The sequence below is a fragment of the Salmo salar genome, chromosome 22, assembly GCF_965601325.2.
Source record: "Salmo salar chromosome 22, fSalSal1, whole genome shotgun sequence".
Classification (NCBI taxonomy): Eukaryota; Metazoa; Chordata; class Actinopteri; order Salmoniformes; family Salmonidae; genus Salmo; species Salmo salar.
In genome coordinates, this window is record NC_138312.1 from 36,943,313 (window position 1) to 36,962,316 (window position 19,004).

Sequence of the window (19,004 nt, forward strand, 5' to 3'; positions counted from 1 at the left end):
ATGATTTTGCCTGTGCTTAACTCTATTCTGTTGCTTTTTATCTTAAACTCTCTTGTCCTTGCCGACGACAAGCACGCTCATAACATGATGCAGCCACCACCATGCTTGAAAAGTGGTACTCAGTGATGTGTTGTTGGATTTGCCCCAAACATAGCGCTTTGCATTCAGGACACACATACCTGAGTCACAGTATCTTGCAATAACTACCAGATGTGGAATGTCATTCACATCTACACTCATCAAGAACCACACTAAACACTGGTGAATCTTTTAACGCTACAGTTTTTTGCTCCTTTACATTTTCAACCATCTCGGTAACGCGCCTTTTCAACAGTTCTGGCAGACATAGGTGTGTCTTATCTTTTGAGATGAGTGTGTCTTTGTTAGGCAATCCATCAAATAAAGCCTGCAAGCTACTGAAGAAAGCCTCCTTGATATATTCCCCACTTAGTAAATGGTTTTCTATGTTTAGCAATGCACTGCTCAATTTTGTAGCTCGATTTTTGACTGCATGTAGATTTGTAAATAATGCTTTGCTTTTCATACCTAGACACAGCCCTCTGTATTTCTTCAGCCTTGTTCACCTCATCTTTGAAGTTGTTCTCATGTCTCGTTTCAAAATGACGCCGTACACTTGATGTCAGACAAATAACAGTTTTACAACAGAGCGCCAGCAGACCAGTCCTTCAGTAAAACGAGTCCATACAGTGCATTCAGAAAGTATTCAGACCCCTTTACTTTTCCCACATTTTGTTACGTTACAGCCTTATTCTAAAATTGATTTGATAGTTTTTTTCCCCTCATCAATCTACACACAATACCCCACAATGACAAAGCAAAAACAGGTTTTTAGAAATATCACCTTTACATAAGTATTCAGACCATTTTATTCAGTACTTTGTTGAAGCACCTTTGGCAGCATGTACAGCCTTGAGTCTTGGTTATGACGTTACAAGCTTGGCACACCTGTATTTGGGGAGTTTCTCCCATTCTTTTCTGCAGATCCTCTCAAGGTCTGTCAGATTGGATGGGTAGCTTCGCGGCACAGCAATTTTCAGGTCTCTCCAGAGATGTTCGATTGGGTTCAAGTCCGGGCTCTTGCTGGGCCACTCAAGGACATTCAGAGACTTGTCCCGAAGCCACTCCTGCGTTGTCTTGGCTGTGTGCTTAGGGTTGTTGTCCTTTTGGAAAGTGAACCTTCGCCCCAGTCTGAGGTCCTGAGTGCTCTGGAGCAGGTTTTCATCAAGGATCTCTCTGTACTTGATCCTGACTAGTCTCCCAGTCTCTGCTGCTGAAAAACATACCCACAGCATGATGCTGCCACCACCATGCTTCACCGTAGGGATGGTGCCAGGTTTCCTCCAGACGTGACGCTTGGCATTCAGGCCATAGAGTTCAACCTTCGTTTCATCAGACCAGAGAATCTTGTTTCTCATGGTCTGAGTGTTTCAGGTGCCTTTTGGCAAACTCTAAGCGGGCTGTCGTGCCTTTTACTGAGGAGTGGCTTCCGTCTGGGCATTCTTCCATAAAGGCCTGATTGGTGGAGTGCTGCAGAGATGGTTGTCCTTCTGGAAGGTTCTCCCATCTCCACAGAGGAACTCTAGAGCTCTGTCAGTGACAATCGGGTTCTTGGTCACCTCCCTGCCTATTGCTCAGTTTGGCCGGGTAGCCAACTCTAGGAAGAGTCTTGGTGGTTCCAAACTTCTTCCATTTGAGATTGGAGGCCACTGTGTACTTGGGACTCTTCAATGCTGGAGAAATGTTTTAGTAGCCTTCCCCAGATCTGTGTCTTGACACAATGCTGTCTCCGAGCTCTACAGATAATTATTTTGACCTCATGGCTTGTTTTTTGCTCTGACATGCACTGTCAACTCTGGGACCTTATATAGACAGGTGTGTGCCTTTCCAAATCATGTCCAATCAATTGAATTTACCACAGGTGGACTCCAATCAAGTTGTAGAAACATCTCAAGGATGATCAATGGAAACAGGATGCACCTGAGCTCAAGGTATCATACCAAAGGGTCTGAATACTTATGTAAATACAGTTTCTGTTTTTTATTTTAATACATTTGCAAAAATCTGTTTTCGCTTTATCATTATGAGGTATTGTGTGTAAATTGATATGATTTTTTTTTATTTATTCAATTTTAGAATAAGGCTGTAACATCACGGTATGGAAAAAGTCAAGGGGTCTGAATACTTTCCGAATACACTGTATATACACATTTTTGTGGGGGGGGCATGCGATGGTACGCGTGCTTGAGGTTGCTGACCCCTGCTGTACAGGCTTCATTCTTTTCACACTGTCAATTATGTTAGGCTTGTGTAGTAACTACAATGTTGTTGTTTTCACTTTGAAATTATGGGGTATTGTGTGTAGGCCAGTGACACACAATCTCAATTTAATCCATTGTAAATTCAGGCTGTAACACAACAAATTGTGGAACATGTCAAGGGGTGTGAATACTTTCTGAAGCCACTGCATATGAAAATAATTATCTTCATTCATTCTTTGTATTGTTTCCTGACTATAAATGCCAGGTTCCTGGGATCTAATTGGTAATATCGCAATCATATGGTAAATCACAAGCTTTTTTAAAATGTTTTTATCACAAGCTCATAGCCTGCAGTCAGGAATCTCACAATTCGTGGCAAATATAAAATAGTTGATTGTCACGGTTGTGGCTGTCAGTGAGAATCATCTAAAATAGTCTATCACAATATTTCAAAATTCAATCACGGGTTAAACACAAAAGTCACATATATTCCGAATCGATCCTTTCAAATGATTTAAGCATGTAGTGTAGTTTATTCGTATTAGTAAGCTACACCAGGACTAATGTCTTTGCACTAGTGGAGCATGTTGGTCATATCTCCGCTAAGTACGCGTATTCACTTTATCATTGGGTGAGACAGTGCCACTGGAAAGTTTAGGACAATCATTTCCTCTAGTTTTTATTAATGAGAGTTTGTCAGTGTCAACAGAATAGCCTACCCTGTCTTTTTTGTAATAGCCTATTATAGATTCTCATAATGTCTCCAGACATGTATAGTGTTGTAGAATTACATGAAATGTGTTTTAAAAACGTATGTTAGATATCCCAAATATGTGTTTTTTAACCTGAGCACTGCTCTATTGCTGCATCTGCTGAGGGGCCAGTCAGATGGCAGCGAGGAGACCGCTTAGGAGAGATGCCGTACCCAAGGCAACTTGGCTACAGCCAAGACCAGCAAATGTTTAGCAGCGACAATATTATTTATCATCACATATAACAGTGCCTGTCTTGACTGGAGTAGCCTAGAGAAGCTAGCTAGCTAGGCTAATTCTTGAGGACACATGATGTGCTTTCTCCCCAACCCCATTCAAATAAAACAGCCTACCTGTTGGTTGCTCATTGTAGCCAATTCCTCATTAAACTAACCTTGCATTGCATTTAGTGAAGTCTAATTCTGTTTACTACAAAATGAGCCTTTTTGTTTGACCAACATAAAATAACTACACACATGAAGGCTACCAGTGTTTTTATGGGGCACACGTCATAAAAACAAAATTGAAAAGTTTGTTTTATTCAATTTAATAATTTAGAACGTCACGGTATATATATCCTTGTATGGAACAATGACACAAGGACTGCGGCCCCCCCCCCCCCCCTTCTCCGTGGCTGACGTGAGTAAGACATTTAAACGTGTTAACCCTCACAAGGCTGCTGGCCCAGACAGCATCCCTAGCCACATCTTCAGAGCATGCGCAGACCAGCTGGCTGGTGTGTTTACGGACATATTCCATCCCTCCCTATCCCAGTCTGCTGTCCCCACATGCGTCAAGATGGCCACCATAGTTCCTGTACCCAAGAAGGCAAAGATAAATGACTATCGCCCTGTAGCACTCACTTCTGTCATCATGAAGTGCTTTGAGAGACTAGTCAAGGATCATATCACCTTACCTGTCACGGTAGACCCACTTCAGTTTGCATACCGCCCCAACAGGTCCACAGACGATGCAATCGCCATCACACTGCACACTGCCCTATCCCATCTGGACAAGAGGAATACCAATGTAAGAATACTGTTCATTGACTACAGCTCAGCATTGAACACCATAGTACCGTCCAAGCTCATTAGGCTTGAGGTCCTGGGTCTCAACCCCGCCCTGTGCAATTGGGTCCTGGACATTCTGACGGGCCGCCCCAGGTGGTGAAGGTAGGAAACATCTCCTCTTCGCCGATCCTCAACACTGGGGCACTACAAGGGTGCGTGCTCAGCCCTCTCCTGTACTACCTGTTCACCTATGACTGCATGGCCATGCACACCTCCAACTCAATCATCAAGTTTGCAGACGACACAACAGTAGTGGGCTTGATTACCTACAACGACGAGATGCCTACCAACAACGACGAGATGCCCACCCTGCCACCAATCGACGGGACAGTGGTGGAGTGCTTAAAGTTCCTCGGCGTACACATCATGGACCAACTGAAATGGTCCACTCACACAGACAGCGTGAAGAAGGCGCAACAGCGCCTCTTCAACCTCAGGAGGCTGAAGAAATTTGGCTTGTCACCGAATACCCTGACACACTTTTACAAATGCACAAAATTGAGAGCATCCTGCCGGTCTGCACAACGCATCACCGGGGGCAAACTACCTGCCCTCCAGGACACCTATAGCACCTGATGTCACAGGAAGGCCAAAAAGATCATCAAGGACAACAACCACCCGAGCCACTGCCTGTTCCCCCCACCCCCGCCACCATCCAGAAGGCGAGGTCAGTACAGGGGCATCAAAGCTGGGACCGAGAGACTGAAAAACAGTTTCTATCTCAAGGCCATCAGACTGTTAAACAGCCATCACTAACACAGAGAAGCTGCTGCCTACATACAGACTCAAATCATTGACCACTTTAATAAATTGATCACTAGTCACTTTAAATAATGCCACTTTAATAATGTTTACATATCTTACATTACTCATCTCATATGTGTGTATATACTGTATTTTATATTGCATCTTGCATATGCCGCTCGGCCATTGCTCATCCATATATTTGTGTACATATTCTTATTCCATCCCTTTACATTTGTGTATTAGGTAGTTGTGGAATTGTTAGATTACTTGTTAGATATTACTACACTGTCGGAACCTGAAGCACAAGCATTTCGCTACACTCGCATCTGCTAACCATCTACTAACCATGTGTATGTGACCAATAACATTTGATTTGATGTCATTTAGAAAAGGCCTTTTCAGTGTTAAAATTGGCCTATATGTTTTTTTGGTCCCAAAAATGAATACTCACCCGTATTCGACTACTAACGTACATTCAGATATTCAAATAACCGTGCACATCCCTAGTTTGTAGTGTTTCTTTGTCAAATGTATAATTTTTTGTGTTTTCATTTATGCAATATGATTGAACAAATTTTCACTTTAATATGACGGTATTTTTGCCGTATTTTTTCTGGAAAATGTTGGCCCAGCCACACAGCAATTTCTGCCTACGGCACTGGGGTGAGGTGGCCATTTGCTTATCTCGTTTTGGTGTGTTTATGTGTCTTGAGTAAAAGTGCTTAGCCCTCTTGACTAACCAGGTTGTTATTGAGAATTTTATAAAAGATAACTTGTATTTCCTAAATGTGAATTGTCTTTTAATCAATTGTGTGTTTTTGTTTCTTTCTCCTCTCATCAGGTCACACCCCAGCCCTGGCCTGTGCCCCTAACAAGGATGTGGCAGACTGCCTGGCCCTGATCCTCTCCACCATGAAGCCTTTCCCTCCCAAAGACGCCAGCGCTGCCGCCTCCTTTGGCCTCAACCTGCTGAAGCACTGTGGCATCGCCGCCTGCGGGCCCCTGCCCAACGGCAACCTGCGCCACACCTACACCAAGGACCGTCATGGCACCATCGGCCTGGACGGCTGCTTCACCGAGTGAGATGAAACCCCCCCCCCCCCAAACCTGCTCCCCTCAGACCGCCCTACCCTAGGTGCCCCTGTCCCGTTGTATTTCTAACCAACCGGATCGCCCCTCTAATCCACTATTATCCGGGTTACAAACCCCCCCCCCCCCTTTCTAACACACAACAAGAGCAGGAATATACTTAGATTCACGTGTGTGTGTGTGTGTTTGGATGTGTGTTCGTGTGTCTGTCTGTTTGAAGAAAAACTAAATCCCTTATGGGTGTAGTCAAACCTATATGCAATTATTTGCCTCTCTCCTCTGGCATCATTTTCATTGTTTACTTGTCTGTCGTCACTAGCCTGGGCTTAGGTAAGACACCCTCTGTCCAGTGTCCAGGACAGAGCTCGTCACAGAGTCCCTCTAAATCCTATCAGCAGTGATGATTTTTTTTTCCCTTACGATATTATCATGGACGTTTTTGTTGAATTAACAGATTCACAAGCATGTGTGACAAGTTACAGATAGTAGTTAATTCTAAATTAAATTTCAATTTTTGGTTAATTTTTGATATTGCACTTCAACAACGAATAAACTAACCTCGCAAATCCCAGTGAAAGCGATGACCTAGTAGAAGGAGAACGGTGCCTCCAACTTCTCTGACTTAAACTGGTGCAATATGCAGCATGTGTGGGTATTTCCCGTGCTGTGCGTCTCTGAAGAGAGAGAAAGAGTTGAAAGCTCTGCAGAGAAACCCCATGGATTTGAAAATAAGCGGTTACAAGCTGGTGTCTACTCCCCTAGACATCTGACAACAAGCACTTCCTATTGGCTAAGGCCATCTGAGTGGCAGCATCCAGCGGGTCCAGTCACTGCCTGACTGGGGGTTTCTGCATTAGCCCCCCTCTCACGGAGTCCATACTAAAGGAAGAAGTTGTGGTTCTTGCCTGAACCCCACTACCGCTTGTCACTGTGGTAGGCGTTTCTGGATATTTAACAAGTTGTGCCTATGAAATACTGAGAATTACTGAGAGATGACCCCACCCCCTCATCCCCAACTAGTTTATGCCCTCTGATCTCCCACCTTATCCCTGATTATTTGAGACTTAAAAAGAGAACAATTCTAGAGGGACATTTTTAAAGGATGAAATTCAGTTTTTTTTTTTAAGAAAGATGGGTTTAGCACACATACTGATTGCGGTATAAGCTATTGTTGTATAAACACTTGTTTACACAATGTAAACCGACGTCGCATTTACTTGTGAATTGTCAGTCAAATATGTTTGCACAACAGGGCCATGAGAAAATACGTGTTTTTAATATAGCTGCTAAAATATTGCTGCCTTTTCCATGGATTGTATTCACGGTTTCTGTCAATGCGGGTCTACATGTAGTGTTTTAATTTGACGTTTTACGTTATTTGGAATTGGAAGCAATATTCAGTCACAGACAGCCTTCAAACTCTTATAGCGTTTTATTTCCCTGCTGTTTGCTATAGTGAAAAGGTTAATGTCATTTTCCCCTTTTTTTTACCTATTTATCTATTCATGCCAAACAGCCATACTTGTTTGCTTCTGTCTTCTTTTGCACATTAGTTGAATCAATTTAGTTTTTTGTGTTTCTCTTGATTAAGCTATTTATGAAGATTGTTAGTTATGTTAATTAGAACATAATTCAAATTATGTTCACTCAGTTGTAATTGTTTTCATGTGGTTGTAGCGATTTGAACAAATTCAGATTACAAAATCTCAGTATTTGACCTTACTCACACTTCCATAAACTAATTGGAATTTAGGAACATTTCAAATCCATGGTGTACTGTAACATTACACATTATCCTATTTTGTTAATGTATTTTCAATATTACATAAATGTAGTTTGGCTTAGATAGTGAAATTGTGAAAGTAGTGGTAATGTACTGGTATCTTTATTCTTCACAGCATATGGCTAACACTGAAAACAAAAATATCTGCATTACGTTGCTATGGTTATGTATGGACAGCTACTTTTTTTAGCTTTTTGTTTATGACAATCAGCATCACAATGGCTTTTATTTATAAGTAACTGCATCTCGGAAGTTGTTTAAGAAGTGTCTTACAGTATTTTATTTATTTGAATTTCAAAGAATACCAAAAGTGATTGATTTCTTTTACACCCATTTTGAAGTATGTGTGCTCCCGTTTGTCTTTTGCAGGCATGTCTGGTACCAATACCTCTATCGTGTGATACACGGACAACCTCATCCACCTTTCTCAGTTCAATTGGGTTTTTTTCTCGACATGCCTCAGTCCTATCATCACTTGTGTAACCTAATGATACCCCTAGGATTGTTCTCTTTGAATGGAATATCGAAACCATTTAGCACATCTCTTTAGATGTACATACTATTATTTATATAAGAAAAAAAACATTGCATCAATTTCTGAATCATTTTGCAGTCTGAGATTCATTGTCAGTTCCTGGTGCATTCAACCATATGGCTGGGAAGGAACTGTTTAAAAAAAGAATGTTTTTTTTGTTGTTCCGTGGCCAGTACTGGTATTCTACAAGGTATTTCATGTCAAAGCCTTTAAGAAAAAACAACATGACGAAGTCTATCCCTTACATGTAGGAATAGCAAATGCCAAAACCAGTGTCGTCGTTGTTCCTCACATTTATACTAATATGCTGAAAAAAATGATTGTATTAAGCTACCTGAACTTTTTGTGGCATTTTACATAAGCCTTTTTATATGATGTCAGAGAAGGTTTAGTTCAATGACGTGAGATCACATCAAATAGTAAGCCATTAAATAATGTTCTTATTATGTTCAAGGGTGACTTGCTATGTTAGAATTTGTTGGGTTGGTTTAAATATGAACTTCCCACAACTAGGTCCCATCCATTATTTATCTTATATTGTGTAACATTTCATTGACCATAGATTTGGTTTAGCCTATGGTTTTGTTAGGCTGGTTAGATATGACATGGAAAACAAAAATCCCCTTTTGGAACAAGTTTCATGTGGGACTGAATCCCTAGTTGTTCAATTTGATGTCAAGAAAGCAGAAGTGGAGTGTGGGGAGGTTAGAAGCCTAAAAAGGATTACATTCATGATATACCGCCAAGACCCTTTTTTAATGTTTTTATTTCTTCCCTCTCCCTATTTAACCATTCCGTTTACACTGTGGACAAGGATTACCCTAGTATTGTGATTTTTAGGGCAATAGAACAATGGAAAGCATTTTTCAGTAATGCAACAACAAACAACTCTATTTTCACTCAGTCCTGACCCAAAGCACTTATTTCAAGAATAAGCACTTTTGTATATTTAATATCTCTATATGTATGTGTGTGTTTACATAGGTTACTTATGTAGATATGAACTTCTATTTAGGGGAGACAATACCTTCAGTGGAGAGATGAGACGAGATGAACTGGTGACTTCTCTTCACGATCATGTGTGGGTGCTTGTATGAGAGACACGGTTTAATTGGAGGGTCATGGTTCTCTTTGGGATCAGCATAAGGGAGCAGTGAAAAGTTGAAGGTCACACCTTGGTGTGCACACATACGCAGCCCAAAATACATTTCAGAAATGTAAGATATTACGTACATTTGCAGATGTCTCCACTGAGCCATATTAGTCAATTGCTGAAAAAAATGTTAATGTATGGTCTAAATTAAAGCAGGGGTTTTAGTTGTTGAATAACTGACATTTTTTGCTGCACTGTTTAACTAAGAAAAAAAGTAATAGAAATGATGGTGACAATAATGAAAAATGAACTAAAGCAACATCTTTACCTCTGCCTTCTCCTCATGCATAGATGTAGAAGGATTGTGTTTTATCTTGAGCCATTGAAGGGTATTATTGCGTTCAGTGGATGGGTTAGTCTATTGCCTATCAATGTGGTGCGTACAGTGCCTTCAGAAAGCATTTATACCCTTGACTTATTCCACATTTTGGTGTTACAGCCTGAATTCAAAATGTATTAAATATTAGTTTTTTCTCACCCATCTACACACAATGATAATGACAAAGTGAAAACATTTTTATTGACATTTTTGCAAATGTATTGAAAATAAAATGCAGAAGTATCTAATTTGCTTAAGTATTCACACACCTGACTCAATACTTTGTCTGAAGCACCTTTGGCAGCGATTACAGCTGTTAGTCTCTAAGAGCTTTGCACACCTCAATTGTGCAAAATTTGCCCATTAATATTTCCTAAAATTCTTAAAGCTCTTTCAAATTGGTTGTTGATCATTGCTAGACAACCATTTTCAGGTCTTGCCATAGATTTTGAAGCTGAATTAAGTCAACTGTAACACTCACTGTATTCCTGGTAAACGACTTCAGTGTGGATTTTAAGTAATTGTCCTGCTGAAAAGTGAATTAATCTCCCAGTGTCTGGTGGAAAGCAGATGGAACCAGGTTTTCCTCTAGGATTTTGTCTCTGCTTATTTATTTATTGTTTTTATCCTGAAACTCTCCAGTCCTTTTTTTTAACCCATATTTTATCAGGTAAGTTGACTGTGAACACCTGGTGAATAGTTACAGGGGAGAGGAATAAGCCAATTGTAAGCTTTGGCTGATTAGGGGGCCATGATGGTATGAAGGCCAGATTCGGAATTTAGCCAGGACACCAGGGTTAACACCCCTACTCTTACGATAAGTGCCATGGGATCTTTAGTGACAACAGAGTCACTTCCCATCCGAAAGACGGCACCCTACACAGGGCAATGTCCCCAATCACTGCCCTGGGACATTGGGATATTTTATTTAGACCAGAGGAAAGGGTGCCTCCTACTGGCCTTCCAACACCACTTCCAGCAGCATCTGGTCTCCTGACCAGGACCAACCCTGCTTTTGTTGTTGCAGTATTTACTTTAGTGCCATGTTGCAAACAGGATGCATGTTTTGGAATATTTCTATGCACAGGCTTCCTTCTTTTCACCCTGTCAATTAGGTTAGTATTGTGGAGTAACTCAGTTTTCTCCTATCACAGCCATTAAACCCTGAAACTGTTTTAAAGTCTCATGGTGAAATCCCTGAGCTGTTTCTGGCATCTGATTGCGGAAGGACGCATGTATGTTCGTAGTGACTGGGTGTGTTGATACACCATTCAAATTGTAATTAATAACCTCACCATGCTCAAAGGGATAGTCAATTTCAGCTCTTTCAATAGTTGCCCTTTGCGAGACATTGGAAAACCTCCCTGGTCTTTGGTTGAGTCTTTGTTTTGAAATTCACTGCTTGACTGAGGGACCTTACAGGCATCTGTATGTGTGGGGTACAGAGATGAGGTAGTCATTTGAAAAATAATGTTTAACACACTTATTGCCAACACCTAGTGAGTCCACTTACAGTATGTGACTTGTTAAGCACATTTTTTACTCCTGAACGTGTTTAGGCTTGCCATAATAAAAGGGTTGAATACTTATTGACTCAAGACGTTTCAGCTTTACATTTTTTATGTTTATTTTATTTATTTTTTAAATCTAAAAACATAATTCCACTTTGACATTGTGGGGTATTGTGTGTAGGCCAGTGACACAAAATATCAGTTGAATCAATTTTAAATTCAGGCTGTAACACAACAAAATGTGGAAAAAGTTGAGAGGTGTGAATACTTTCTGAAGGCAGTGCCTTATGTCTATCAGTGCAAGCCTCACTTCAATATAATCATCGTGACTCTTGTAATCATGGGATTATTTTATTTCCTCTCGAGTTTTATTTTGTCAACAGTTGGCACTCAGGCTAATAGCTGAGCTATCCCTCCTGTTAATCATGGACTCGCCATTTTTTTCTATCAAGATTGCCTTACAATACCTCAAATTATGTATCGTTGTTTTGTTACAATTTTTTTTTTTTGTGGCCCGTATCTGATTTGCATTTGGGAATGTGTCCCCTTTTCTCTTATATCAATACCATATCAAAACAGTCGTCCTTAATAACACCCCATGCTGTTACCTAGACCCAAAAGTGCCGTAGAAATCCCTGTTTGTTTGCCTATGGAAAAAATGTAAGTGTCTGGAGATTAAAAAAGTAAAGGTGAACTTTGACAAATGACAATAATACCTTACAATGGCTCAAATTGCAAAAATTGACAACCTTCTCAAAATGCTTCAGATTGTAGGAATAAGTGATATGGGAGCTTTGGGCAAGGGGAGGAGTGAAATGCATAGCATTAGGTAATTGTAATTTGCATGATGCAAGACTGATCAAGTCCTAATTTTATTTGGGAGTGTGATCGAAAACACAATATGGCAGGGTGGCTAGTAGGGTAGAAGACGGTAAAATTGAACAAAAGTAGTTGAGTCAGAATACTGTAAACTGAGTTACGGGTTAAGTTGGGGGATGAGCTATTGAAAGGAAGCATATTCAACTACTTTGTTTCCTTCCATTGTTCTTTTGAGAAAAATTCAGGGTACTTATTGATTTTGGGCAACTTGTAAAATCTTGCCATCAGATATGTGAGTGGAAAGAGACTAAGTAGGGTCATGTTGAAATTGGAGAATAGGAAAAACTTTATTGATATAGACACTATTGTCCTTCAAGTGAGAAAGCATTAATATGAGATCAAACACTTATGTCATGCTGATTTTAAATAACCTCTAAATTAGGTGTGGAAGGGATAAAGTTTCAAACGGAGGCTGTTGGTTTCTTTTGGTTATGCCAGTGATCCCCATGGTGATGCTGTCCATAGCGTATTCCTCTGGGATATTTGCCAATAACTGTACCTCGAGGACATCGGTGTCCTTCATTACTTGAAAGCTCATTGGATAAAGGCAATAGCTAGGCAGTTACCATTTTGTTTTTGTCTTTTATTTCCATTTAAAATATTATTTTCAAATCAGAGTACACAAAAAAACATTTCCTCTTCTCCAAGCATAATTAAAACTGCTGAATTAGATCTTTATTTGTCATCGGTGTACTGTTATCAAAGAATTCTTCAAAATGGCTACAATTCACAAAAAAGTTAATAAATTAACATGTAAGATGCGATACATTATATTTAAGTGGATTTTAACAGGAAGTTAAAAGTAATAAATCTCATGTTATAGTCAGTCATAAATGTACATTTGATCACCAAAACAAACACCTCTTGATATGGATGGAATTATGTCTTAAGAATAGATCCATAAGTGAAGCACAATATGAAAGGGATACTTCGGGATTTTGGCAATGAGGCCCAATGAGACCCATAGATTTCCAGTCATTGCGCAAACACTAGGTTAGCAACTTCCTTCAAACTGTACGCAGACACATAAAAATGGTATCCACGAGTTCATCTGACTGGAGAAGTAGATAAAGGGCCTCATTGCCAAAATCCCGAAGTATCCCTTTAAGTTCTTCCATGACTCTAACTGCTGCATGTCTGTCCTATGTCTATGTACACAAAATATTTATTTGAGATGTTCAGATTCTTTGATTGCATAGTATGTCTATGCTTTCATTATTAATTTGTCATTGTTGTACAACTACACGAGGTGGAAAAGATTTCCATGCTTATTCAATCATAACTTCCAAATGCTTGTTAAAATGGAACAAAACTGTTGGTCCCACTTTACAAATAAGGTCTTGAAATGTAGCAGTAAGAAGTGTAATTTCGCAGAATTTGGCACTTGTCTAACATTATTATTGAGAAACAATTATCAAATGTAATTGACATTTGTTCCATTTTCATGTGGGATTGCCCATATCCCTGTATACCGCGGCACATATACTTTAGGTCATGGAGAAAAGAAATGAAAACACACAACAAACTGGTTATAGAATTTAACAATTATATATTGACTCCAGACTTCTGGCCTTTTCTTTTTTCAGAGACTGTAATTTTTTTGTTGGCACGCATGTAGCTAGTGCTCTTTTCTGCAATACAGTCCTCATAGGTGGTGTGGCGTGTTGTACTGTCCAAAGTTTGTTTGGTCCTGCATTAACTAGAGTGAGCTGGTTGTGCCTCTGTAGTTAGTTAAGGCTTAGCAACATATACCTATGATCAAAACAAAGCAAACTGATCCTTGGATTCACTTTATTCAACCCAGTAGTTGGCTGCTTTGAAAAACTTCAGGGACAAAATGTCGACACACCAATTGCTTTTATTTTGTCTGTTTTCTCTTCCTCTTTAAGGGCAGTTACTGAGTTGACCTCTCACTCCAAAAATACTATCTAAGAGTAACGTTACTCTTTTTAAAGGGATGCAATGGTGTTGTCTTAGTGGAGAGTAATGTCGACACTTTCTATTGTGTGACTTCATGTATTACTTGATTAGCCGTAATCAGACATCGAACAGCTTACCTCAAGATGTTATATCTCGCAATGATTTTTATCCAAGCCAATGCATTTTGTTAATATATTGAACCTCATTGGAGAGTAAATGTTATCTGATACTTATTATGCAACATGAAAACATTTAACTTTTTTCTCTTTGATTTGGTTTCTTCATGACTTGACTGCTTTTTGACAACTACCCATAGGATGGACAATGCAAATAGGTGAATAAGGATATTAAATCATGATATTTCCATTAAAGGGGAATGCCTTAGTAGGCAAAAGAGATGTCTCAGAACGGAAGTTGTTTTCGATCCATCATAAAGTACCTTATTTATGAGAGTTGTGCACATTGTTATACTGTATGTCACATGGCTGCTCAAAATTATGGAGTTGGAATCTATTTTGATCTCGTAGAAAATTGAAGATGGTTAAAGAATATTATTTGAACTTGTAAACTGCAAAACTCAGATCCTGTATTACTATCAATACAATCCTGACTGACACTTTGTCCTGATACAAACAGGTATACTAAACTGTCATTAGAAAACAATTGAACAAATAGTAAAGTCTGGTCTGATTTTTATATTTTATGCATCAGGAAATTGGTCTTCCATTCATGCCAACTGAAAGCCTTATTGTTGATAAAGGTTGAGGTCGCACCTCCCAGGAGCACAACTACTCACAATCACAGACGGAGTGAAGTCAGTGAGCCATTGTTCATTCATAATACAAAACATGATGCTATGCTAGAGTGCTTCCCAGTCTCATCATCCATGTGGTCCACTGTGGCTTGACTCCTGGAGAAATTGTTAATTGGCTGGATACATTTTTCAAAGCACAATTCCAAAGAAACACTCGTGCTGTTGTCATAAATCCAAAAACCTGGATGTACAACTTGACTGTAGTTTATTTAGCTCTTGTTTGATTCTTGCCTTAGTCTTGCTTGGCTTGCCATATTTTTCAATGAACAGCCTTTCTTAAGGGACCTGAAAAACCACACAGTGAAATAGTTTTGGATCACTGTAGTGATAATACTGAAGTTTTAGTGTGAATTCATAACAAAAGCAATATTGGCAAGTGCACTTTGTTGGGTGTTCTAAGCACATCACTAAAAATGCACTGCAGACAGTAGTGTGTAGAGATTGTTGATTTACTTACTCAACTAAATAACTGGTATTGAAATCAACATGGTGAATTATTATAAAGCTGAGAGAGAAAGATTACTTATATGTGTCAGTTGTAGTACCATTTTAGCAGTATATATGTTGATTTGATCGGGATATAGTTTTAGTTGGTGTCTGTACAAACCCTTCTAACCGTATTTCAAGTATTTGAAGGCAAAAAGAACACACTTAAGATAATCAAGAATTAAAAGTTGAAGCTTAAACATTTTAATAGCTGGTTTGTATGCAACCCCTTTATTTGGGCATCTATGTTTGTGTTTTATATAAATTGTTCTCTGTATTGCGATATGTTCTAAGTATAATATATGTAATCTTCAAGGTAACATCAAGTCACTGGGTTCGGTTGAGGTGGTGGTAGAAGATTGTATTTTGTGGACAAGAAAGACAATGGATTTCTATGCCATAGAACTTAAGGATGTAGTGGTTACTTTTATAGTACAGTGAGTAGGCATAGAGTTCTGTGTTTGTGTGATGATTTGGGCAGTTAGCTGTTATGTCTTCATTTTGTGAGTATGATGTCAAGAATATGAGTGTGAGATGGCAATATGAACTGCTATCAGCAAAAGGACAAAGAAAAAGTGTGTATTCGTTGATGGCTATTGTACTAATTTACACACTTTCCTGGTTTACAAATACCGTAAAGAACATTGTTATTTTTTCTAATTGGTAACGCAAAGTACATTCCCTTTGAAACACAAGTGATGTTTGTAAGATTCTGGTGCTATGGTCTGTAATAGTTTTTGGTTTGAGTCCATAAATTTGATTATTTTAATTTGAGCATATTTGAAAATTATAATATGTAAGGTTAGGCCTACTGGTTTCTGGTACAGTATCCTACGTAGTATGTGTGGTAGCCTAATATGCATTAACTGACCCTTTGAATAAAATGTAAAACACTAGTGTAATTGAAAGCTTGAGGTTGGTGGTTGGCTGTGTCCTTTGCCTTAACAGCCCTCCTTTTTATTTTGGTTCTGGATATATTAAGCTCTTATTCAGGAGGGCAGAGGCATCTTGTTTTGATTCAGTCATTGGACATCGCTTTGTATGATGCTGGGATTTGTTTACTCCATAGACCAGCCAGGCAAAATATAACACAGGCCATGTCTACGGGCTATGACCTTGAATTATTTTGTGCTTTGATTGGCTAGCAGTGTCCTGTCCATATTGCTTCTGCTAGAATTTCATTGGCTCCTTGTTTCGCTGCATTTTTTTTCACCATCTCGGAAGTTGCGGGTTAAAGTTAGGAATTGGTCAAGAATTTAATGTCAGGGACAAGTGGTTAAAAAAAATTGCGTATCTGATTCTGGTCCTTAGAATGGACAGGATATGCCAAGCCAATGTTTAGGACAGCATGTTAACCTCTCATGTGACTTCAGTGTGAACTGTAGGTGATCATGAAAGTGTTTATTGTGCTTCATTTAGGCCTAATTGTAAATTCAGGTGGTGCAATGTGAGCAAGTGAAAATGAATAAAATGCTTTTTCAGGCATTTTTGTCAACTTTTCACTCTTTTCTCTTGCACCTTAGGCTCTGTTTTGAAGTAAGTTACGGCTACTGCTGCCTGGTGGAGTTTGAGCATGCGTGCATTCAGTATTGTGTATTTTCTAGAGCCTTCAGTTGCTTCCAGCAACAACAACAAAAAATCTTATATAGGTTTTACTAGCATGACATTGTGCGATATTAAAATCATATTACCTCAGAAATATATCAATTACAATTAATGAATTGAAATGGGGAAAAAACGGTCTCTCATCCAAAATGGAATCTCATTGGCAAGATACAAAGTCCATGCTATTTTGAAAGTAAAGATTACTTTTGCTACTAATGTAATTGCTATGATCGTGTTTTGCCTACCTCCTTGATGCACAACTCATCTTTGTCTTCTTAGCTCATAACCACCTATACTTGTGTCTCAAAAATATGAACGCATATGAATCACTTTTAATCTAAAAGACAAATCTAATGTGATCTTGATTTTGTGTGTGTGTGTGTGCGTACGAGCATGTAAAATGAAAGGAAAAATAATATATCACAACAGCCACTGGAATGTGAAGCCAAACTGTATTATGATCAGAATGAAATCTCTTTAAGGTCTGTTGTAGCATACACGTGAACCTCGTCTGTGGTACATGTTTGCTATCCTTCAGATACTTGTCGCAACAAGGTACTTTATGATTGCTTTTATTTAACCCCCTGAAAGTATCCTTTATCCACCAGTAATCATCCAGTTTTTCATAGTACGGTGGGTTTTTACTGTACGTTTGTAAGTTGAGCCATATGTCTAAACATCAAGTTTACAGTTGTAACTGTGTGAAACTACGAGAGATTGGGAGAATGTGTGTGCATCTAACTTAATTACAAAAGCAGCAAATAACTAAGGCTCTTGCTGAAGTCTGATGATGAATGTGGTGTTTACGTGTGAAGGTAAATGTTATCGTACCCAGCCTTAAGCATTCAAACTAAAATAAATGAATCATTTGTCATTCTACCACAACCCGCCCCCCCCCCCCCCCCGACCTTTGAGATTTTGACTGAAGCAGAGGAATGTGCGATGCAGCATTAGGGGTTAGAGATGCCCTAAAAGAGACACAGAAACCCCCCTCCCTCCCACTCCTGAACAAATATCCAACTTTCACGATAATGCAATCCTTGAAAGCACTTTGCCTTGGTATATCATTAAGTGTGCTAGTGAATGGTTATTTGTTACAAAAATTTTACATGTATAATGATTTGAGTGAATCAAACAACGTAATCTGCATTGACCTTTGACATTACAGGAGAAACTTAACAAACCAAGGCATTGAAACCTTATCGATTTTATACAATGTATGCTGCAGCCTATGAGTCTTGTCATTCAGTGTTGTGGCTTAGGATTGGTTGTTTAAATAAAGTGCTATTGCTTAATATCTACTTTGTTTTTTGTTCACTTTTATACAGTTGAAGTCTGAAGTTTACATACACCTTAGCCAAATACATTTAATCCTAGTAAACATTCCCTGTTTTAGGTCAGTTAGGATCACCACTTTATTTTAAGAAAGTGAAATGTCAGAATAATAGTGGGAGATTTTATTTCTTTCATCACATTCCCAGTGGGTCAGAAGTTTATATACACTCAATTAGTATTTGGTAGCATTGCCTTTGAATTGTTTAACTTGGGTCAAACATTTTGGGTAGCCTTCCATAAGCTTCCCACAATATTTGGGTGCATTTTGGCCCATTCCTCCTGACAGAGCTGGTGTAACTGAGTCAGGTTTGTAGGCCTCCTTGCTCGCACACGCTTTTTCAGTTCTGCCCACAAATTTTCTATAGGCTTGAGGTCAGGGCTTTGTGATGGCCACTCCAATACCTTGACTTTGTTGCCATTTTGCCACAACTTTGGAAGTATGCTGGGGTCATTGTCCATTTGGAAGACCCATTTGTGACCAAGCTTTAACTTCCTGACTGATGTCGCTTCAATATATCCACATTATTTTTCTCATGATGCCATCTATTTTGTGAAGTGCACCAGTCCCTCCTGCAGCAAAGCACCCCTACAACATGCTGCCACCCCCGTGCTTCACGGTTGGGATGGTGTTCTTCGGCTTGCAAGCCTCCCTCTTCTTCCTCCAAACATAACAATGTTCATTATGGCCAAACAGTTCTATTTTTGTTTCATCAGACCAGAGGACATT

General features: G+C 39.3%; 1 protein-coding gene across 2 annotated transcripts in view; it reads left to right on the forward strand.

Moving 5' to 3' along the window:
• The window catches only part of LOC106583345 (serine/threonine-protein phosphatase 6 regulatory ankyrin repeat subunit C), a 48,816-nt gene extending 30,577 nt beyond the window's left edge, over positions 1–18,239 (forward strand). The window contains exon 28 of one of the 2 annotated variants that reach the window (XM_014167430.3): positions 5,690–18,239. In XM_014167430.3, the coding sequence (XP_014022905.1) occupies positions 5,690–5,931 (242 nt within the window). In that variant the 3' untranslated portion in view covers positions 5,932–18,239. The remainder of the gene's footprint in view (positions 1–5,689) is intronic. The other variant, XM_014167431.3, reaches the window with a different exon arrangement.
• Positions 18,240–19,004: the final 765 nt, after the last annotated feature.